The following is a 23,078-nucleotide window of genomic DNA, read 5'->3' on the forward strand; positions in this document are numbered from 1 at the left end:
TGCCTGACAAAGGCCACAGCTGTCTCATCAGTAACGAATAAGCTGCTTGTGACTGTGCTAAACCCCTGGTCCTCAGGGCAGACAAACACACCTCCTTTTACCCTTGACTGCTATATTAACAGATAATTGCAACTCATCTATGGGGAGCTAGAAGCCTGCATTTAAATGACACTAAGCAGCAATTTTCTACAAGTTGGCAAAAACCTATCAAGGAACATATGCAGCAGCCCAGTTCCACAAAATGTCAGACCACAAAACCACCACTGTGTATGCTGGCCTACCAGGGCCTTGATAAACTTTCTAGGTTCCCCCTTCCTCCCTGCTTTCATTGCCTGTCTGGGACTGCAAAAGCAGAGGTGTTTTATGCACCCAATAGGCCACAATATAAAGCTGGAGGTCTGTGGTGGACTTTGGGGGTGGGAATTGCAAGTTGTGCAGAGGTGCTTTAACAAAAAGCAACCGGCTGCTTCCTTTGTTGTCCTCCCTAACTGTTGAAATGTAAACTTCTGGGGGAGCAGGGAATTTTCATTTTTGCTATGTTAATAGACTGCCCCATATAAAAACAAGATATAATGAAACTAAGGACTTTGTCCAAAGTAGCACTAAGAAAGACTCCCCTCAGAACAAGGATTTTTGCTTATGCAACAGAACTTTGCCCTCTCTACTGCCTCCATAGGTTTCCTAAATCTGTTTTGGGGTTCCCCAAACCCTCCGGTGCAGATCTGTGGAGGGGGCAAGGGGAAGAGGAGAGAAGTTCCATTGCACAAGGGAAAATCTTTGTACTGATGGAAGACCTTAGTTGAATCCCACTGAAAGTTGGATACCTCCCAGCCCCGCAACTCGCTCAAAAGCTATTTTTCAACTCACAGGTATGGCAGGTAGGAAGGCAGCTAATAGAAATGAGGGTGTGTAAAAGTGCATAGGAGTTTGTTTATGCATGTTCAGCATTTAAAAACCCAGGGCACTGGACAGGAGCTTCAAGTTGCACTGATTTTTGTTTAAGTTCCAAGGTCAAGGGGATTTTCACTGAGCAGCACCTTTTTCTTTCCATGTTTCTGAGTTATGTCCAAATGGCAAAAAGTTCTGGCTAACCAGCTACCAAATGTTTCAATCCACAGGGTTGTCCACAGCATTGTTCATTTGGGCATCAGTTCTGTGCTACTGCACCCAGATGAAAGTGCAAGCAGCATGATCTAAATGCCTCAACTGGGCACCTACAGAAGCATCTACATACCAAGAGCTGGAAGTCTGTACTGCCCCCACTGGTCACAGAGGAGACCCACAGTGTGCAAGAGCAATGAGGGTGATGAGATGTGAAGCAGAATAAGGCTCCTGTATATAGATTATTTGGGTTTTATGCAGCCCTCGATGTTAAGCCATTCCTTTTGGATGAGCAAAAGATGGAAATGTAGAAACTAATAAAAAAGAAAACAAATTTCAGCAAGGGTAAAAAAACATTTGCTGATTCAACTCAGTAGTGCTTTAAAAAACCTATTGAAAATATCCCAAATGGTGGTGTCATAACAAAACAGAAGGAATAACAAAGCTGACAGTTGATTATTTAAATATGATTGAGCAAACTACACCTCCTACAATTATTTTAAAATTAAATTAATCAAGGATGCTATTTCAGTTCCCACATCTGATCAGATTGGACTCTTGTGCACACCTGTGGTGGACCGTTTTTGCCCAATGGGTGAGAAAGCCCTGAGTGTACCTTGATAGCATTTCAGCAAGTGCAACTTGACCTGCAGGGCTGAGAATAGTTGTGTCTGCTAAAATTCCCTCGTCTACATAACTGTTAAGGTTCCAAATGCCACACCCTCCTTTGGATTTGATCACCTGTAGTGCACCCAATCCCTCAAATGCATGCTTGTGTGACTGCTGACTTGCAAAATTGGCCTTATTCCACATCGGGGTGCTATGCAGCTGAGCCGATTACAAATAATGATATTCTTCTCAGATACAGCAGAGTGATGACAAGAAGCATGTATCATTTCTCTGATCAGCTGAATCCTATTTCTCTCCAATGAACAGAGTGTGTGGTATTAAGCATATTTACTGCATGACTCACAAAGTGTTGAGAATGGCAAGCTTAATAGGTAAATGAATACACTTAATTTTTAAAAATTGCACAAGTGCCAAGTATGCCCCTATGGAACAAGTGCCTGACAAACCTGCCGGATGTAAGCAGCGGATTATTCACTGGTGTAGTGCAGAGTTCATTCAGAGCTACCAAAGCACAGGAATTACAGGCTGATGGAAGTCTCTGCATTTTATCTTTCACCTTCCTCAAGTTTCAGAAACAGGAAGCTCAGCCACATCCGAGAATGATTTCCATTTGATGTTAAAGGGATGTGTGCAGCTAGAAAACAGAAGCTGAGGAATCTTCCAGCTCAGGCCGTCTAGAAATCCTTGATCAGTCTGCACCAACATGGTCCCCTCCAAATGCTTTGGACTAAAGCTCCCATAAGCCGCAGCCAACATGTCCATGCTAACTGAGGTTGGTGGGAGTTGCAGTCCAAAATAACAGGATAACTCAGTTGGTTAGAGCATGTTGCTGACAATGCCAAGGTTGCAGGTTCAATCCCTGACTGCTGCATATTCCTGCATTGCAAGGGCTTGGACTATATTCCAGCTCTAGGATTGTATGAGATAGCTAAGAGGCATCATGAGGGCAGCAGGTTTGACTACCATTGCAAGGCAGCAAAAGCAGAGGCATTCCTTGTGCCACCTTCTCACCTGTCTGCCCTGGGGCGGTCTTAAGTATCCTGCAGGTTGATTGTGTCTATACTGTACCTTGCAATGGTAATAAGTATCAGCAGTAAAATATTTGTGTGTTTGTTTGAGAGTAGGCAGGAGAGGAGGATGGGCAAAGAGACCAGTGGAGGAAGAGGGAGGGTGTAGAAGGAGGGGATGTGCAGCATGACAGAGCCCAGCCTCTTAGGCATTTCCATTTTATACAGCATAGATGGGAAGTAATAATCAGAATAAAAGGTTGGCAGCTCAATTTTTGTGCCTAAAGCTGTGTCCAAACAATAGCTCCCCATGGCATAAGTTCAGCTTTCATAAGCTAAACTGTTAGCGTGGGAAGCAAATGGAGCAGGTGTTTTGAAAAGACAGCTATCCTTTTTTAAAAAATAGGCTCACTTCAAATTGTATGCCTTATGCTGGCATACACCAGCCACTGTCATTGTTACATCTCCACAAGCCTTTGGACCCAGGGGTGGGGGGTTTGTGGTCCTCTAGATGCTCTGGACTCCAACTCCCATCACCCATCAGCCTGGCCAACAATCAGGGATGATGGGAGTTGTAGTTCAACAACATCTGGAGGGACACAGGTTTCCCAGTCCTGCTTCAGACTGTGCTTGCAGTTGTGCTGTTTCCATGGTGTGACCTAGTTTTGAAATGGATGCCATCAAACTAACAAAACTAACAAAATGAATTTCAATAGGGACAAATGTCAGGTTCTGCACTTAGGCAGGAAGAACCAGCTGCACAAATACAAGATGAGGGACACCTTGCCAGTAGTACATGTGAAAGGGATCCCAGGGGCCTTGGAAGACTACAAACTTAACACAATTCAACAATGTGATGCAGCAGCAGCAGCAAAAAAAAAAGGGGGGGGGGAAAGGGCAAATGCTATGCTATTCTAGGATGCATCAATAGAAGTATAGTGTCCCAGTCCAAGAAAGTAATAGACCATACCTGGAATACTGTGTCCCGTTTAAGGAGGAGATTGACAAGCTGGAATGTGTGCAGAGGAGGGCAACCAAGATGATAACGGGTCTGGAAACCAAGCCTTATGAGGAATGGTTGAGGGACCCATGGATTCAAGTCTCAAGAGAGTCCAACTAAACATCAAGAAGAACTTTCTGATAGTAAGAGCTGTTCCACAGTGGAACAGACTCCCACAAGAAGTGGTGGACTCTCCTTCCTTGGAGGTTTTTAAGCAGACGTTGGATGGCCTTCTGACATGGATGCTTTAGCTGAAATTCCTGCATTGCAGGGGGTAGGACTAGATGACCCTTGGGTCCCTTCCAATTCTATGATTCCATGACTCTAATGCACAGCCAACCTGCATCGACCTGGAAATGCCAGAACCAAAAAAGCAGTATGGTGTTGGAATACAATTGTACTGTACCAGACTGCACTTAGTTGCATTTTCTCTCTTGATATCTGTGTCAAGAAGGAGCAAGTGAAACTCCTGTCCACACATAGACAACTGATATCAAAAAAGCACATGATCCAGAGCTACTTCTGAAACAACTATAAGAAAATTTGCCAAGCAATAGATGGTTGTGAGAAGGTGTTTTTGTTGTTGCTTTGTTTGCTCTGCTAATTGCTATGAGTGCAGCTTAACTAGACAGGCAGCTTTCCCAGCAATGCACACAGACACTGGTTGAAGTCACCCTAAGTGGTTAAAAATGGGTTTTGTTTGTTGCCAGGGAACTGCGTGAAGGCATTTCACAAAGAGATCTGGGCCACCAGGAAGGGAGCTGAGATCATTCTTTGGTATCACAATACTTCATAGGTTTGGCGTGCAGGCACTCATCGCACAGAAGCACACAGATTTATGGGCATACGTTAATGCTGGAGAAAGAGACATGAAATGAGCTGCATTGCCTCATGATCAATTACTCACTTCCACATCCATGTATGTGCACTTAGACATACACCATCGAGCTCAGCTGAGGACTGCCAGAATCAATAGCAGCCCACAGTCTTCTGCTGTTGTAAGAAGCAGCACCCAATATAACTCCTGGTTCTGCAGAACTATTTACAAGCACAGGAGACCCATCATGGACTGAATCCAAGACCCTCAGTATGCTTTTAAATGATCCTTTCTTGCAACAGAGACCCACTACATTCACAGAAACAAAGGTGTGATTTACATTGTATATCAAATGTAAATATCTCATAAGTGGTTTGCTCATCTGCATTTTAAATATAGTTAATATATAATATATAATTAATATGTAACTCTCTCTCTCTCTCTCTATATATATATATATATAGAGAGAGAGAGAGAGAGAGTGTTAATATATAAAATCCACAAATCCCATAGTTAGGGCCTTTCCAGTTGATGAGTAGGGGCAACTAGACTGTTATAAGCTAGCAATAGAAACATGTCATGATCTAAATACCCTTCTTAGTCCCCATCTAGATACCAGTCCCAAAGGAAAGTATCGTTGCAACCTTGTTGATGCTCACTTCACCATGCTATGAAAGCATGGAAACTCCTCTGCTACTTCTTTGCAGGTAGGTGGCACCAGTACCAGCTTCTCATGTCCCCAGTTGAGCACTGGAGAATGCAGCTAGATGTTTCTTGAGACAGACACCTATCCTTTCCTCTTGGGACAAGTCCAAGTGTTCACTGTGGGATGCTACCTCTGAAGACTACATACCCCATGCTGGTCCCTGTCAACATCATAGGTCAGACAGGAACAGGACAGGCTGACCTGCAGATTTGGAGACAGGGATGAGCAGATAGTGAAACAGTATCTGGTGATCCCACTCCAGATTTGTGAAGGGTTTGCTCCTTAGCCTTTTCTTAAAGATGATCTGCAAGGCAGTGGAGGTTTAGGGTCAGAGCTTTCCTTCTCCTATATCAGCCTTTCTCAACCTATGGGTTGAGCTCAGTGATGATGGGAGTTGTAGTCCAACAACATTTGAGGACCCACAGGTTGAGAACCACTGTCCGAGATGAACAACCTTCCAAGGTGGACAAGTCCCATCTTGCCTCTACATCACATGCAAATACAGCTTCCCTGACCATTGGACCCAATTTGGTCTTGTCTGCTCCATCTGCTGGAGCCTTTCTTCGCATGCAGAGGAAGTCCCTAACTTATCAAGGGTTTGAGACCCATTGGCTACCAACACCTGGCTTAGCTGGCTGGTTGAAGCCATTCCCCAGGGTATGACTGCTGCTGTGTGTTGACAAGGCTTCAAATCTAAGCGGCTGGGGAAGGGAGGGGAAAGTTGTGGGGGGACCCAGTGGTTGTTGGACTTGGCCAATGATCAGGGAAGATGGGAGCTGCAGTCTAGCAACAAGAACAGGGCCACAGGCTCCCTGTCCTTGAGCTATGGCTTGCTTTTCAGTTCTCAACAAAGAGGCAAAGAGCCAGCAGAACTGCTCATACTAATGACTCAGCCTTATTTGATTATGTTTTCTCAACTGTGTCTGTCTTAAAAGTACTGCCAATAGCTGCTGACTGCTGTTTTTATTGAAATCAATAAACTTACCCAGGCTAGTTACTGTGAACTGTTTCTCTTTTTTTAAAATCTACCCACTGTTCTCCTCCTATGCTTGCTAGTGTAAATCAGAGCTCAAATGCTCTGAACTCATAGGATATTAACAAGGACAAGAGTTGTAAATCAGAGAAAAATATGCCTTTATTGCTAGGATGGGATATTAAAAAGCCATTTGGAATAAAGGCTGGCAGGCATAAATAGAGCAGAGTGAAGGAAGTTAACTAAACAGGTAGATGGGCTTAATAGATAAAGTGGAAGGGAATCAGATAAATGCATTTAACCTGAGTCTCTATGCAAAGGCAAATCTGAAAGAAAGATGTAAGGGACAGATGCAAGAAACTGCCCTTCGGATGGCTTGGGGGTTAGATAACTCCAGACCCTCCAACATTTCTCCTATGAAAATAGGGACATTCTAAGGAGAAGCAAGATATTCTGGGATCAGATCAGAAACCGGGGCGGCTTCTGTAAATCCTGGACTGTCCCTGGAAAATAGAGACGCTTGGTGGATCTGGAAATGTTGTGATTAATGTAACAATTCTAAGGATCCCACCCCCCATGTGAAATTTGACACCACAGTTAAGCAGCTACTCACTTTCCAGAACTATTGCCTATATTTGTGTGTATGTATCTCTCTCAATGTCCTCACCCTATTGTCTCATTTCTCCTCCATTTTCACTGTTTCTCTTCTTTCTACCTCTGCATCCACGTACTCTGCCCTACAAGCAGACACCTCATTTTATTTGTTTGTTTTTCATGACATTATACAGCTCCAACGGTTTCTATATTCCCTCAGAGATGGAGGCTGCGTGCAACCTGATATTTTTTCACACTTCAATGCAAATGTAAGAGTACATAGGCGTTATTTGGGCCTCTTCCGCATGTAAAATAGCTATTAACCAAAATACCAGCCTACGGTCAAAGCAGTGGCGTAGCGTGGAGGGTGCAGGGGGGCCGGCCGCACCGGGCACAACATCTGGGGTTAGGGCAAATCCACGGGTTAGGGGGCGCAAATCCATGGGTTAGGGGGCGCAAATCCACGGGTTAGGGGGCACAAATTACTTGCCTTGCCCCGGGTGCTGACAACCCACGCTACGCCACTGGGTCAAAGAGGAGGAAGCACACAGAGGCAAGCATTGCACAAAGAGTAGTTAAAGCGACATCAAGGAAGAACAAGGGGCAACAAACCATGAGGAAAGAAACTATGAAGGACCATCTCTAGATGGGCTCTGGTGTAGACATATGGTGGGTCAGATGGATGAAGAAATGAAGAAGAGTAAAATCAAATACAGCCACGCTCAAAGTCTGATGAAAATTGAAAGAAAGGAGGTGGTGGGGTGGAAGGTTATGAAACCCAACCTGAAACCTTGACAAATCTGCTCCAAAGAAATGAGTTACATAGCCTAAATGGTTGGAGATGGAACAGAAGCACAAACCAGGTGTGGCTTTGGTTAAAGATAGTTCTGATGAGCTACATGAACATAAGAGGAGAGTATTGCTTCTTGAGGGCAAAGGGAGCCGCAGCCCGAGTGTTCATATGCCTTGAAATCTCTTGTTGCCATGAGGGGCAAGGCAGCTACAGCTTCTCTCATGCATTACCTCCCTGATCTTGCCCTCCATCCTCTTCCCAACCATACCTGGAGTCTTGCTTGCCACAGCAGGTGTCAGAGGAGGGTTGTTGACAGGACCAAGAAGGTAGAGGGAAGGAGATGTCACGGCTGCCCTGGTCACATCCATGCCATTTTCTGAAGCACTCTTAGGACATTTTAACAGATGTGCCTCCCCCCCAAGACATCCTGGGAACTGCAGTTCATGAAGGGTGCTGAGAGGAGACCCCTCACAAAGCTACAATTTCCAGCACACTTAGCAAATTACAGTTCCCAGGGTGCTTTTGGAGGTACGCTGTGACTGCTAAAGTGGTTAAATACATGGGGTGGATGCGACCTTTGTTTACTGCTTCACTGGGAGACTTATATAAATGTCCTCTAGGTCCCAACCTGGCAACTCTATCACAGGCAGGAAAAGAGCATGAAGGGCTGTGGGCTTTAAAAAGCAGTATTTTCTTCCCTTTTCAGCTGTGACAAAGACTGCAAAGCAGCCCAGCTGGGATTCCTGCCTCATGTTTCTTTTGTCCACAACCTCCCCTCCATCCACCGGCGCTTGCCTCTAGGTTTCCTTCATACCTTTCCGGATGCCACCATCAGCAGTGGAAGAGAAATCTCCAGCACTCAGAAGAAAGCAGGTAGCTGCTTTCTTGTTTTTGTCCCTGGTACTGGAGCGCCTCATGGGCTGGTTCTCCTCGTGAGGCGGCGAAAGAGGCTGCTCCTCGTCTGACAGCACCACGTTGGCATCACCGTTCTGCTTGGTATCTTGGAAAGGAGAAAGAATAGGCAAAGAGGTAAGTGTTTCAGGGGGAGGAGCCTGAATCTGTACCTGCTTGGCAAAGAAGCAAAAAACACAGAAGGTTCTGGAAAACCTTCTGGCAGGCTCAGTGAGAGTTTGCTCCCCACAGTGTGTGAAGCAATGGGCGGGCCTGCCTAGTGGTTAGTGTCGGACTAGGAGCTGGGAGACTAGGGTTCAAATCCCCATTCAGCCATAAAGCTGACTGGGTGACCTTGGGCCATTCACTGCCTCACAATCTATCTCACAGCGTTGCTGTGGGATTTAACTGAGGGAGAACTATGTACACCGCCTCAAGCTCCTTGGAGAAAAATGTGGGATATAAATACAATAAATTGGGGTGGGGAGGCTTTTGTCCCTCAGCTCTTCTTTCACTGCCCACCCTGCAAACTGAGGAGTTCTGTAGAGGAAAAAAGAGGCAGTGAATCTGAAGTAAATCTTCACTTTGCTGGAAAATGTTAGGCATGTGCTGAGAGAGACAACATAGCATAATCAGCGCATCCATGCTTGCAGCAGGGCTTCTTCTTCCTTTTGTCCCCTGCACTTCTCTCCCAGGTCCCCACAAAATCTGCTCAAGGTGGGGGGCTCTGGTGCAGATTTGGGGATATGTGCAAGGGTCTGTAGGGGTAGAAGAGAAGCCACAAGTCCCATTACAAAAGCAGGTTTTTGTTGTGCAAGCAGGTAGACATAAGGTGAGACTGCTAGATCAGGCCAGTGGTCCATCTAGTTCAGCATCCTGTTCTCACAGTGGCTGACAGGATGCCTCTGAGAAGATGCAAACTGGACATTAGCGCAACGGCAAAGGTCCTTGGAGAAGATGAGGCATACCTGGCAGCTGCACAGTATGGAGTGGGGAAGGGTAATGCTCTCTTGATGCTAAAGCAGCAGCCGTAGTGTGGAGACTACATGGGCAGCACAGGTTAGACCTACCAAGTTGCAACTCAGTCATGTACTTTTAAGTCCCTCAGTGCTGTGGGAGACAAGGCAGTCGTTCTTCTCCTGCCATCTCCCTTCAAGTTTTATACCATCTGATGGTCTGGCCATGATCCTGGGATGCTTCCAATACAATCTAGGATCAAATTCTTGTCTTTCAGATTTGGGGTTAGTGGTGGTCTGCATTCAGCTCTTTCGCCATTGCAAAACATACCATACCAAATGCTCCCCAATACTGTTATCAAATACTGTATGCTATAGAAAATGTAATGCATATGGAAGATTTGACTCTATAATGCAATGGCTTCCACTAGCACAATGGGGCATCTCCCCCACCACCCTTCTCTGCCCTCACATGCCCCACATCCCCAATTGGTTTGTGGGTTTAGAACCCCCAGAATAGGGCACAAGGAGAGGAGAGGGCAGATGGTTCCATTAGGCAAATATAAATGCTTGCACTGATGGAGCAATCTGCTGAGTGCTACATTAAACTCCTCCCCATAAGTCTGCAGAAAGAGAGAGCGCTTGCAGAAACTGCCTGCCAATATAGCAAATGTTACTGCTATGGCAATGGCTCTATGGTTTCTACAGAAACTGGAGTCTCCTGCAAGCAGCTTACTGTATCAGGTGCTTGATAATCCTTGTATGAGATGCCTCTGATTACATTCCATCCCTACAGTCCTGTTCCAGTTCATAGACTGGTGTGCTACTCATTACCGCATACCAATGCCACAGTCTGAAGAAACCAAGTGAGCTGTTCAACCACCGTGCTCTGATGTTCTTGGATTCCTCCAGAAGGCCAGTTAGTGCCAGTTATGGTAGTTGTGTCATACCTGGTCCAACTTTCTGCCAATAACAGAGCTTGCATATCCGGACAGCTTCCTTCATCTGGGTGGCAAGACTGGCACTTGAGAATGGCTCCAATCAGCCTGCCATTGAGCCTCTTTGACAGGCCAGCCTAAAAGCATTATCCGGCCACTAACAAGGTGGGAAATCTTAAGAAGAAAATTGAAAGGCTGGCCTCCTGCTAGCAGTGATGTGGAGGGTGAGCCAAGGACATCCTCCTGAGACCTGTGTCTGAAAGCCCTTTGTTATTACTAAATCTAGAGAGACTCCATTCAAGGCAGATCCTCAGCGGGTGTAAGATGCTCCAGTTCTACTGTTATCAATGCTCTTCTGAGTTCCATTCATGCCTGTGGACATGTGCATGGGCACACGTCCACCTCAGTTTCTTTAGGACTCATTTACTGGAAGGCTCTTGCATGCAAATTCTTGCCTCTGTTGTGGCAAAGGACAATAAAGCTCTCTCTCTCGCTCGCTCTCGTTCTCTCTCATCCCCTTTAAGTGGTGCTGTACACTTAGGATCGTCACAGAGGTCCCAGAGCACTTCCGACTGCTAGACAGGAGCCTGCAAGAGGAATCCCTTAGAGAGCCACAGCCCTGGGCAGCAACTGTGCCTCGCTTAACAACAAGTGCCAGCTGCTGAAAGGGGAAAGCACTGCAACAATCAGAAACAAATCACCTGCCTGTCATGTTCACAAGCTTTCCACACACACGACACATATCAAGGGCTTCTTGGCTGACTCAGGGGTGCTGAAGAGCATCTGTTATCAATAATTGTTGCTGCAGAAAAGGTCAAATGGTTCACGATATTGGAAGTTGATGGGCAAGAGACCATGCATCTTCTTTTGCTTTTACATGGTCAAACTGCACAAACTGCTTAACCTATTTCAATCCCATGGTTCAAAGCAGTCTTGGGAAGTACCATGAACAGGGGATTGTTATGCCTCCCGCCCCCCACCCCACTGTTTCCCTGTGGAATCTTTCTGCACTATTAACAGCAGCAAATAGCAGCTTTGGGGGACAAATAGCAGCTTTTGGGGGTGATTTTCCATTGGAAAACAGCATAAAGGGAACAGCTTAGCTCTCCCCTCTGACCCTGCCCCTGCCATCAGGGCATGATCCAGATCAGGGTCGCCACAGGTTCACAAAGGAGAACACCCTTGGTGTAATGTCCAAAGGAGAAGCTTGCACAACTCCCCTGAGAGAGGCATGCCAACACTGCCCCTTGCAGTGATCCATGTAAGGTACTTTTCCCTTGTGTTTCACATGATACTGAGTCGCTTTGGACACTGAGATATGAGAGTAGTCATGCTGAGGATTCACTCTCTTCAGCAGTTCAGGGATCTCTGTTGGTGATTTGACACTTGGAAGATTAGCCCTCCTTCATGTGTCCCCTCCAATTGCGAATGGGCCTTTTCTGTGGTGGCTCCCTGTTTGTGGAGTGCTCTCCCAAGGGACGCTCACCTGTCGCCTTCGATGCATATCTTCTCTCAGGCCTTCAGCTAATTAAATAATCTATGGCCTTTTAAACTATGGGGGCAGGGTTATTGTTTTTGTTTGTTTGTTACGTATTTTTGGTTTTTTATATTGTAAACCACCCTCTGATCCTTAGATGAAGGGCAGTTTAGAAATTTAATTAATTAATAAAATAAATTTATTAAATAAATAGTGCAAGCAGGTCATTGGTGAAAATGTATCATAATGTCTTTGATCATTGATCATAACGCATCTCTGTCCCGCACAGCAAACACTTGCTAATTTTGATGCTACATGGAGCCATTAGATATTGAGAACAAAGTCATTTGTTGAATAAAGCTACTTCTCATTTACATCAAAGTAGAGAATTTGGCTCAAGATCTAGCTGGTACAATGAGACCATGCTGACATGTTGACCAAGTCAGAAGCTTTGGCTAAACATATCCAATTACCCTGATCCATAAACACAAAAGAGAAAATTTAATAGAGGGACATGCTGAGAGAATTGTTCAAAGCCAACCTCTGTTTTAACTATGAATTCAGCATCATGATATGAGTGGCCTAATGGAAGAACATACATGATGGAGAATCTACCCGTTTAGTCTCTGCAAGGTGTTTAGCTGCTTCTAGTCTCCTACCACCAATTTTTCTCTCTCTGGCTTTAGTCAGCCCAAGATCTTGCACCTCACCTGATCTTTTCCTCTCCATCACCCCTGCCGTTGCAGCTGCCGGAGGGCTGTTGTAGCTCTGGATGCTGTTGCGGGGCGAGTTGCCTTCTGACTTGCAGTACGTTGGTGAGTCAAGCGGCGCTGGGCGAGGTATGTGCTTCTTTTTCTTCTTTGGCAGCTTCTGCTTGGCCATCGCCAATGAATAATACATTCCAAAATTGTTGACAATAACTGGGACAGGCATGGCAATGGTAAGCACCCCTGCCAGTGCACAAAGAGCCCCCACCAGCATGCCCGACCAGGTTTTGGGGTACATGTCGCCATAGCCCAATGTGGTCATGGTCACCACTGCCCACCAGAATCCAATGGGAATATTCTTAAAGTGGGTGTGCTCACTTCCACTCGGATCAGATGGCTTGGCTCCAATCCTTTCAGCATAGTAAATCATGGTGGCAAAGATCAAAACCCCCAGAGCCAGGAAGATGATAAGGAGGAGAAACTCATTGGTACTGGCCCGAAGTGTATGGCCCAGTACCCGAAGCCCCACAAAATGGCGTGTCAACTTGAAGATCCGCAGGATCCGAACAAAACGTACTACCCTCAGGAAGCCCAGCACATCCCGTGCAGCTTTGGATGAGAGGCCGCTGAGTCCCACCTCCAAATAGAAGGGCAAGATGGCTACAAAGTCTATGATGTTAAGAAGGTTCTTGATGAAGACCAATTTATCTGGGCAGCAAACAATACGCACTAGGAACTCCAGAGTGAACCACAGGACACAGACTCCCTCAACATAGGTGAGGATGGGTTCTGTCTCCAGCTTTCGCATCACAAAGGTCTCGGTTGTGTTGCCCGTCACCAGCGTTTCAGTCACGTTAACATCTATGATGAAGGCTTCGTGCGTCTCCAGGCAAAAGGTTGTTATGGATGCCAGAATGAAAAAAAGCGAGGCAAAAGCAATTATCTGCAGGAGGACATGAAAATAAGCTCAGTGATTAAAATGAACAGGCCATGGGAGCAGAAAAACAATATATGTAGAAAACAACATCTCTCTCTTTCTCTGGTGCACTTATTAATTGCTACAAAGAAGATACAGAATGAAGATGTATGCTTGATTTGAACCTAGGAAGAGGCATAGCCATGATCAAATGACAAGCTTGGAATTTTTCTCTACCCACTTGATGTGGCCGTGCTCTCTGAGGAGAGGAGGAGTCTTTTTTGAATGGATCCTTTCCTTCATGAATGAATCTTAGTTTTCAGTTCCAGCCACCAACTCGGTGAGATTGATCAGTCAAAGAAGTTGGAGGGAGGAGACTGTGGAAACAATGAGCGTTCATACCTCAAAATTATGAGCTTGCAGGCAGTCTGTCTCCTTTCATTTACCTTCAACACTATGCTAACCTTAAAGGAATAATACTAATAAGTATGTACCAAGATTAGGCAAGGACTGAACATGCCATACTCAACTTCCTCATTGCTTTATGATGTCCTTTTTGGACCAAATTGTTGGGCAGCATGAAATTTCCATGCCTCTGATGGCAATGAAACTCATCAGCAGTTTTGGTTTCTCCTGTATCCCAAAGGCCAGCCAGTCTCACACGCCACTGATACTAACAATAAACAGGAAGAGCTCAATTACCCAGTTGGGACTACTTGTGTTTGTTTGTGCTCCAGCCTCATTCTTGTTTGTTTCCCCCCTGCACATTAGTTTGCCAACCAATGCATGGATTAAAACCCACATGAACATAAGAAGGCTATTTCTGTGCTTTGGTTGACGATGACTTGGAGCAAAGGTCTGGTAGCTTTGATGAAGAAGTAAGTTTGATAGTTCATATATCATTTTGATGTGCTATTAATTAAAGCACTGGTTTGCAATTAAATAAATGATTCATACTACCTAGGAGTATAATCCAAAACCCTAAACTGTGAGGCTACATGTACTGCAGAATATATACAGTATCTGCCATTTAGATACAAGGGGATCTGTTGTGAAATTCACAGATTTTAGTTTGGCTTTTCCTGTCCACATGAGAGCAGACTAAGCCAGATGATTTGCTTGAAGGCTAAGGCTAGGATCCTGAGTAAAACTAGTTCAGAGAGCACAGAGGAGTTCTAAGTTTCTTTTCCCCAAACAACACAACTCTCCCTGTCACTTGGCAAACTGCCTTTGAAACTGATAACTTTCCAGAAGCAAGGGCTGGCGGTTATTGGGCAAATCAGTTTTCCTCCATGGTATAGGAATAAATGCCAGATGAGTTGGCCATCTACTCAGTTGGCTTTAAAAGTGGATTAGACAAATCCATGAAAAGGCTATCAATGGCTATTAGTCATGTTGGCTGAGTACTAGCTCCAGTGTCGAGACAATATGCCTCTGAACGCCAGTTGCTGAGAATCCCAAATCAGAAAGTTCTGTTGCGCTCCTGTCCTGCTTATTCGACCTTTAATTCAACGTGTTTCACAGAAAGTTATCAATTGAATTTTCTGAGATTATTAGTGTAAATATTTAATGTATTTATTTGCATTAAACTCAGATTTCATTTTAAAGCAGGCTAGTGGTGTGTGTGTGTGTGTAGCTGGCATTAAGGCTGCAGCCATACGTACCTGAGAGTAATTTCCACTGAAATGTAATAGAGTGGTCCTATGTATATCTGTCCACAAATATTCCTCATCCTCTCAGCTAAGTGTGTATAGAATTACAGAGTTACTTGAGAGGTTTCAGTGGGACTTGCTACTGAATATACATGCATAAGTTTCTGCTATTCACAAGGTAGCGGAAACTTAGAATAAAAATAAAAGGATATTTAAATTCTAAAGCAATTAAAAAATAACAATAGTTCACCGTGCTTTGACACCCTGCCTCCGAAGCTGATGGCCTTTCCATTCCTCATACTAATGAAGAATTCATACTCTTGGCTGAAGCTCCATAGTGTGCAAGGTGTTTCAGAAAATGAATAACTGGAACAGATGTGAAATAAGCACAAACACACATGCACACACACAAGTGTACACTATTTCTCTCAGAATAATTTGATGCTTTATTTAACAAATCAGTGCACCTAACAATTTTACCAAGTTGGTGATGAGCCTTGCAGAGCTTTTCATTTTTACTGCTTGGCCTCGGTTAACATCTAGTCATTGCATTGGATCATTGATTTTAGCTCAAGAGGAGACTCATCAGCCCTGTGATATGAAGGCAAATATTGATTTCATAATACTTCATGGGGTTGTGGAACAATTGCCCCAGTCTCTAAGCACAACCCCATTAAATTAGTCATCTCCACTTAGATACTTGGGGTAAAGTTGACTCCCACCTGTTCTGAATGGTGGATCAACCACTATCCTAAGTGAACTTTATGAAGTAAGCCAAATTAATTCTTTGCATTTGTCTTCACTTATAAGGCACATCCCTGTGCCTAACTTTCACAGGAAGGGAGTCTGAGAAACTGAGGCAAATCATGATGTCAAGAGATGAAGTTCAATGTCTTTTTGACAAAATAAAAGCTGACAAATCACTGCATCCAGGTAGCCATCACTTGAGAGTTCTTAAAGAACTCAAATGTGAAACTGCTGACTTTATAACAAAAACACATAACTTGCCCCTAAGATCTGTCTCCACACCTGCGAATTGGAAAGTGACCAATGTAACATCCATTTTTCATATGGTATTCAGATTGGAAACTGGTAGAAAACATTGTTCTACAAAATTACCAACCATACAGAAGAACTACCCTTGCTGAAGTCGAACCAGCATGGCTTCCACAAGAGAAAGTCCTGCCTTAATAACCTATCAGAGTTCTTCAATAATGTCAACAGGCATAGAGATAGACTCTCAGAAAGCTTTTGACAAAGTACCTCATCTCACCACAGAATCCTGAGCTTAGCAGTCGTGGAATAAGAGAGAGGATCAGTAACTGGTTAAGAAACATGAAGCAGAGAGTATGGATAAACAGACCCTTCTTTTAATGGAGGGATGTAGAAAGCTGAGGCTCCCAAGCATCACCATTGGAACCTGTGCTTTTAAACTTGTCCATAGATGACCTAGAGTTCAGGAGCAGTGAGGAAACCTGCTGACAATACCAAATTGTTTAGGGTGGTTAAAACAAAGCAAACAGAGATTGTGAAGAGCTCCAGTAGGATTTATCCAAACTGGGTGAATGAGTAGTAAAATTGGAAATACAATTCAGTGTAAGCAAGTGTAAAGTGATGCACGTTACAGGAGTGGGGAAACACCTTAATTTCACATATACAGTGTGCTTGTTCCTGTTTTTTAGATCATGCACTTTCTTGATTACACATAGAGTCATTGAAGCCTCTTCCTGTGGCTTGTATATGCATTGCTGGCATGCTCGTTTCCTCTTTTCGTGGTTTTATGCCCTCAGGTGGAATCTACACACATATAAAAAAACCGCTGTGAAAATGCTTTTTATATATAAAAAAAATTGAAAAATATATTGAATTTGCCATAGCTCACCATCACAATCTAGTGTCACATTTGTATATTGCACTATACAAAGCATTTAAAACATTTTATTTACCGCTGTATAGCTGAGTCCTCAGTGTAGTTTCTAGGGCTGCCCCCATCTACTTGAACAGCAACAGTAGCTAACATGATTGCCACTCTTACTAAGCACGTTGTTACCTTTTCTGTTACATTTCTCTGTGCAGAAAAAAGAAGAAGAGGAAGAAAAACCCCCACCACCACATTGTTGCAATTGTCTCCCTTTGGCCTGGGGTATATTCCAGGTGTGGAAGTGTCATTTTGGTCGAGGCAGGCCTTTTCAGGTATTATTCCTCCTCCTCCTGTTTCTGTGCAATATGCAATGCAACAAAAGCAGTCTAGCAGCTTTATTTATTATCTCATTCCCACCCTTCTGTTACTCCAAGGAACCTAAGGGACATACACCCACACACCCCAATGTTTCTCCTCACAACAAGTCTGCAATACAGTTTAGGCTGACAGAGCACGACTAGATCAAGGCTGCCTAGTGAACTTCATGGCTGAGCAGGGAACTGACCCTAGATCTCCCCTTGTCTGTGCCTAGTCTGACACAATTACCACAATATCACCCTGGCCAACACTGTCAGATCCTAGTATCTCTGCTACTGCTGAAACATTTGCCTTCTAGTGGCAGGCAAAGTGTGAGCAAAGAACCTCTGTATGAATTCCTGGTGAGCTATGCCCACTACACAGCTCTGCCTTTACTGTTCTTCACAGTCCGCAAGTGAGTCAGGATGCAAAATTATGTCTGGCTGTGAGAAGCAGAAATTAAGGTGGGAGATCTGCTTTCATTTGGGGCTTTTAAACTCTGCTCTCTCCTGCTGAGCAGACTGCTGCAATGTTTCATGTCCATGATTACAGCTGTTTGTGTGAGTCTCTAGCATGCCATGCCTTTGTTCATCACGGTAGGGGGACAGGGCTCCTTCCCAGCACAAAGCGCCAGTTCCTACTGTTACTCCAAAGTCAGCTGCTTCCTGCAGCCAAAGCCGCTTTCTCTGCATTTTGTATGGAGGAATCAATTTCTGTTGTGCTGAGGGACTTCCTAACTAGAGTTAGTGTAATTCCAGAAGAAGTATGAACTCTGTCGTTGCCCTGTGCCTCATTGCTCACTTTGTGTTCTGCTAAATATCTTCCATAGGTGTGTGGAGAAAACAGCTCTCAAAACCCAACCTTCAGAGGTCAATGCCACAGCAGGGACTCCTAGCTCCAGCCAAAGCACCAATAAAACTGTCACTTTTGATAATGATGCCACAGGCTCCTCCCCTTCACAGCACAACCTTATAGACCAAGATGTCTTATGATGTTGGTTTGTGGCAGAAGGGAGAAATTGGGGGCAGGCTAAGAGTAATGGGGTCCAGCCAGAAATGGGGCCTGTCTGGGCTGATCCCAATGCCATCTGCGTGAAAAACCCAGACATTCTTGCTTGCCAGGGAAGCATGAATAATATTGATTACAATGAACAACTTGGCCACAAAGGACTGTCCTTTGCTCCCCACATTTTCATACAACTACATGCAAAGGGCAACATCTTTTGAGCAGGAACACTGAAGGAGTGAGACTGAGTAACATCACTTTTGTACCTTTCCCCCTATGTTTTCTTAGTCAAGAAAAATACAAAATTATTATTATTAAAAACATTTTCTGGCCTGAGAAAGCAAATCAAAATGTCATGTACCCAATGAAGAACAAGGGTTAATAAGGCCAGTTAAGGCCAGCTAGAATTTATTCCAGTGATGAAAAAGATGGTATGGCAGTCTTTGGAAAGTCAAGCCTTAGTGGACAACAAAGATCAGAGATCTTGTTTCTGTGGCAAATAATGCATCAACACTTGTTTCTTTCAGAGCAGGATTCCATTAAGGGGAGGGGGGGTTATTTCTACACCACCTAAATGAAGCGCAAGGGCACTTTCTAAGACAAACCATTCATATTTCATGAACCATTTAAAACACCCTTCTCAACACTAGTATGTAACATTAGCAGTACTGGATACTTAGCTGGTACAAATTGAGATACCGGTAATCGAGAGCTTGAAATGAGTTGAACAGCACCTGTTTATACCATATGAGGATCCTTATCACAGTTGGAAGGAAGTTTGGAGATGGAGGTAAATGAAGTTTCCTGGGTCAACTGCTCTCAGCTTCCCCAGAGTACAGCAGAGTCTGCCAGGTCATGCCATCTAGCTAATGCCCACCAAATCTTAATACATATCCTCTTCCTTTTAATTTAGATGCTTTTCGAAGCCATTCTTCTATGGCCCTGCGCCTTGGTCCCTGGGGGAGGACAGTCACATTTCCTGCCAGGTTCTCCATCTGCCATTGACAGTGAGAGCCCCTTAAGCTTTGCTTTCTCCAAGAAACTGAAACCTTCGCAAAAACAAAACAGGTACTGAGATTTTTTCGTGCAATGACCTGGGCTGATCATATTCTTAAATGGTTTGCAGGGAGAAGGTAGGGACAGATGTACTCATCACTACATTGGGGCAGATTTTTTCATTTCTAGCTCTGTTAATCATATCACCAGGCATCACCGAGGTCAACGGCTGGGGAAAGCATTTTCCAGGAGAAGACGAGAGACAGGCGAAGGCAGTGTGGGAAAATCCCTGGAGGCTGTTTTCAGCAAGTCTATTTTGGACCCTCTCATAAATTGAGAGCAGCTTTGGAAATCTAAGACCTTTGAGACTACAGAAGGGGCCGGTAATGCCGTCTTTGGAATGTCTGGTTTCGGGATTTGGCTGTTTGGCTGGAAGAAAACATGTTGGATGTATGTGCATACACCTCTGCCATACCTGCAATGGAGGATAATGTTTCATGCAGCTGATGAAGTGGACCCCAGTCCATGAACGTTTATGCCCACCAAAACCTGTTAGTCTTTAAGGTGCCAAAAGAGTATTTGCTGCTTATGATGGTTCTAGAGAGTCCAACCCCCCACCAACGCACACATTTTAATGTGAACTCTGCCAGGATCTAGGCTGAGCTCAGAGTGTTCCCTTGCATTTTTTACACCTCTAAATGCCAGCAATGCTTCTGCATGTGAGACAGAGAGAGCTAAGAGTATATGTGCCAGCATTTACGTGATAGGTGTGACTAAGGAAACAGAGATATGAACCACTACTTCTTGAGTATAAAAGCAAGAGCGTATGGCTGGGTGTGAATAATGCATTTGATTTATGCGTACATTAAAAAGCAGAAGCATGTGGAGATTGCCTCTATTAATTTGTGTGGGTTTGAATGGGAATGAAGTGGGTGTGTCTCCATCAGTAGGCATGAAAAAGTATCTCTCAAAGCGAAAAAGCAGGCAAGTAGCAGGTGGCTTCCCGTCAGGCTGTATTTCTTGTTCCGGAACTTGCAAACAGGTAGGAATGGCAGGTATCACTAATCTGCTTGCAAGTTAGAATTCTAAAAGATGAAAATTAAATTTACTGTTATCATGGGTGAAACCAGGGGGTTGCATCACAGCTTCATTAAGCAAAAGGAAGGCTTGTTTTTGAATAGTGGATCAAAGAGGACAATAAATAGAAATAAAAGTTGGGGGCAATGTACCCTCCTTGGGTCGTCAAGGGCAAACTCCCACCCACAGCTTCTTCTTTCTTTGGCTGCTTAAGACATGAATTTCTGTGTACACGCATGTAAGCACAGACACAAGAGAGAGGTGTGAAAGGACACATGCAAGCCAGTGGTGAATTTGGAAGAAGCATAGGAGGGGAAAATATAGGTCAGTGGTCCCTAATCAGCTAAGTACTACAGACCCCTGTTTTTCAAAAGTCATGGACCTACGACTTATGAAAATTTTGATCTCTCTATGGTAGTTTTTGTTATGTGATCTCCACTGATAGAGGTAATTATTACTAGGCTTTCCTAAACATATTTTAGATCTTGAATTCCATGAGTGGAAGAGGGGACAGCATGCGTAATGCTGGGGCAGACTGCTCCAAGGCTGCCTTGGGAATCTGAAGGCCTTGTGTTTGCATACTGAGAGTTGTGCTGGGATGATCATTGTCTGGGGTGGGGGAAAGCCACATCCATACAAATTCAGGGGTGCTGTTTTACTCCTCTATGTGTGTGCATAAAAAGAAAAGAAACACACACAGAGAGAGAAAATAAGAACCGAGACGCTTCCCTCTCACATTTGTGCCAGCAAGGGAGAGCAAGGAGAGAAGGTCACATGAAGGGAAAGAGGAAGAGAAAATAGCAGCGAATGAACAGGAGGGCAGTGGCGTAGCGTGGGGGGTGCATGGGGGGCCGGCCGCACCGGGCGCAACATCTGGGGGTTAGGGTTAGGGGGCGCAAATCCACGGGTTAGGGGGCGCAAATTACTTGCCTTGCCCCGGGTGCTGACAACCCACGCTACGCCACTGCAGGAGGGTCATCACAAAGAAAAGAAACCCGACGCAAAAGCCTTCAAGAGTGGATGAAATCCCATACTGCCCATAACAAAAATGTCTCAAACTGAATGTAACTCATGGAAATAATTTAGTAACAAAATTTTGAAACAAATTTTAAAAATGTGAAGCAACTGTTGTCTCTGGAGAGAAACAGAAGACGTAACAATGGGGTGGCGCAGGAAGGGTAACGGAGTGGTGGGGGCCCATGAGGACCCAGCTGAGCCTCTGTGGATCTGGCCAGTGTGTGGGGAGCCCCCCCCCCGCTCCCATAGGTGCCCCCACCAATTGCCCATCAACTCACCCTGGCTGCCCGGGATGAATAGGGATCCTCAAAGAGCGCCCACATCCGGGGCTGCCAGCTGCGGCAACAGCCTCCTGCTCCCGTGGCCCCCGGTGGCCTGTCGTCCATGCCCAGGCGCTGCAGAGACATTTCCGGGGCTCCTTCCTCCTCGTTCTCCTCGCCAGCCCCGCCAGCCCCGGGCTCCGGACTCTCGAAGATATCCAAGGCTTCCTCGGCATCGCGGTGCTGCCGGTAGGTCATCCAGCAGCAAGGCTCCACGTCGGTCTCGTCGATGCCCCAGTAGGTGAGCTCCTCTTCGAAGAGGGGGCCGCAGATGTCGGCGGGGCAGTGCAGCTTGCCCGTCCGGTAGTAGTTCAGCACGTAGGAGAAGATGCCTGGGTGGCGGTCGAAGAAGAACTCCTTGCTCTGCCCGTCGAAGTCGAAGTTGCTCTGGGCGTCCGGGTCGGCCAGCCAGGCCAGGCGGGTGCCTGGCAGGGTGCGCAGGGTGCTTTTGTACGTCTCATGCCGGGTGCCCCCCACGTTGATAGTGATCTTGTCCGACTCTTCGCCTTTGGCCATCTCTTCCTTCAGGCATGTTTTGGACGGTGGCTTGTTCCCGGATTTGCGCCCGCGGTAAGAGGAGACACACACCGAGCTGATCATAGATCAGGTTAGGTGGCCCGCAGGTGCCCTCGGATGACCCTTCCCGTCCGGCAAGGAGCTGCGCTGGGCGGCTGGGCAAGGACGCGCGCTCTCGCTCTCTCCCTGGCAGGAGCGGTGGGTCTCAGAGGTGGGCCGGGACTGGCATTCAGCTCGGAGCAGGCACAGTCCTTCTCGAGAGGGAGAGCGTCTTTGTGTGCGCGCGTGTCTCTCTGTGTGTGCGTGCGTGGCCGTGGAGGAGGCCAGCGGGAAGTGTTCTGCTCCTCAGCCACCGAGCAGCAACAAGTGCCTCGACGGAGGGGGAGCCGAAGACCAGACACGGAAGGAAAGGGGCCTGGCTGGCGAGCCGGAGAGCTACAGGATTCGGCCCCCCCTGCCTTGAGGCAGAACTGGAAGCAGATGGCAACGGAACTGGTGCGCGCGTGTTTATCGAGGGCACAGGAGTCTGGTAAAGAAAAACACCGTGTTAGGAACAAATCAGACGGATATTGCAGCAGCAGGAACAGGAGGAGGAGGAAATCATCTCCTCTGCTCTTTTCTCTCTTCTGGTCCTCAGCAGGTTGCTGAGTCTTCCCAAAGTGGAGAGGAGAGAGGGCTTGACTTGACTTTAAACTTTGAAAGAGCTCCAGTGTTGGATTCCCTCTCTCTGACACAGATCCGCCAACAACTCACTCCCGGGCTCTCGCCTTT

General features: G+C 45.6%; 1 protein-coding gene across 6 annotated transcripts in view; it reads right to left on the reverse strand.

Annotated features, from left to right (window-relative positions):
• KCNC4 (potassium voltage-gated channel subfamily C member 4) overlaps positions 1 to 23,028 on the reverse strand; it is a 66,324-nt gene extending 43,296 nt beyond the window's left edge. For all 6 annotated transcript variants that reach the window (XM_053392802.1, XM_053392805.1, XM_053392806.1 and 3 more), the window contains exons 1-3: positions 21,750 to 23,028; positions 12,594 to 13,533; positions 8,436 to 8,621 (exon numbers count right to left, since the gene is read on the reverse strand). In XM_053392802.1, coding sequence (XP_053248777.1) covers positions 8,436 to 8,621; positions 12,594 to 13,533; positions 21,750 to 22,391 — 1,768 coding nt within the window. In that variant the 5' untranslated portion in view covers positions 22,392 to 23,028. The remainder of the gene's footprint in view (positions 1 to 8,435; positions 8,622 to 12,593; positions 13,534 to 21,749) is intronic.
• Positions 23,029 to 23,078: the final 50 nt, after the last annotated feature.

Source organism: Podarcis raffonei, chromosome 6 (assembly GCF_027172205.1).
Source record: "Podarcis raffonei isolate rPodRaf1 chromosome 6, rPodRaf1.pri, whole genome shotgun sequence".
NCBI lineage: Eukaryota > Metazoa > Chordata > Lepidosauria > Squamata > Lacertidae > Podarcis > Podarcis raffonei.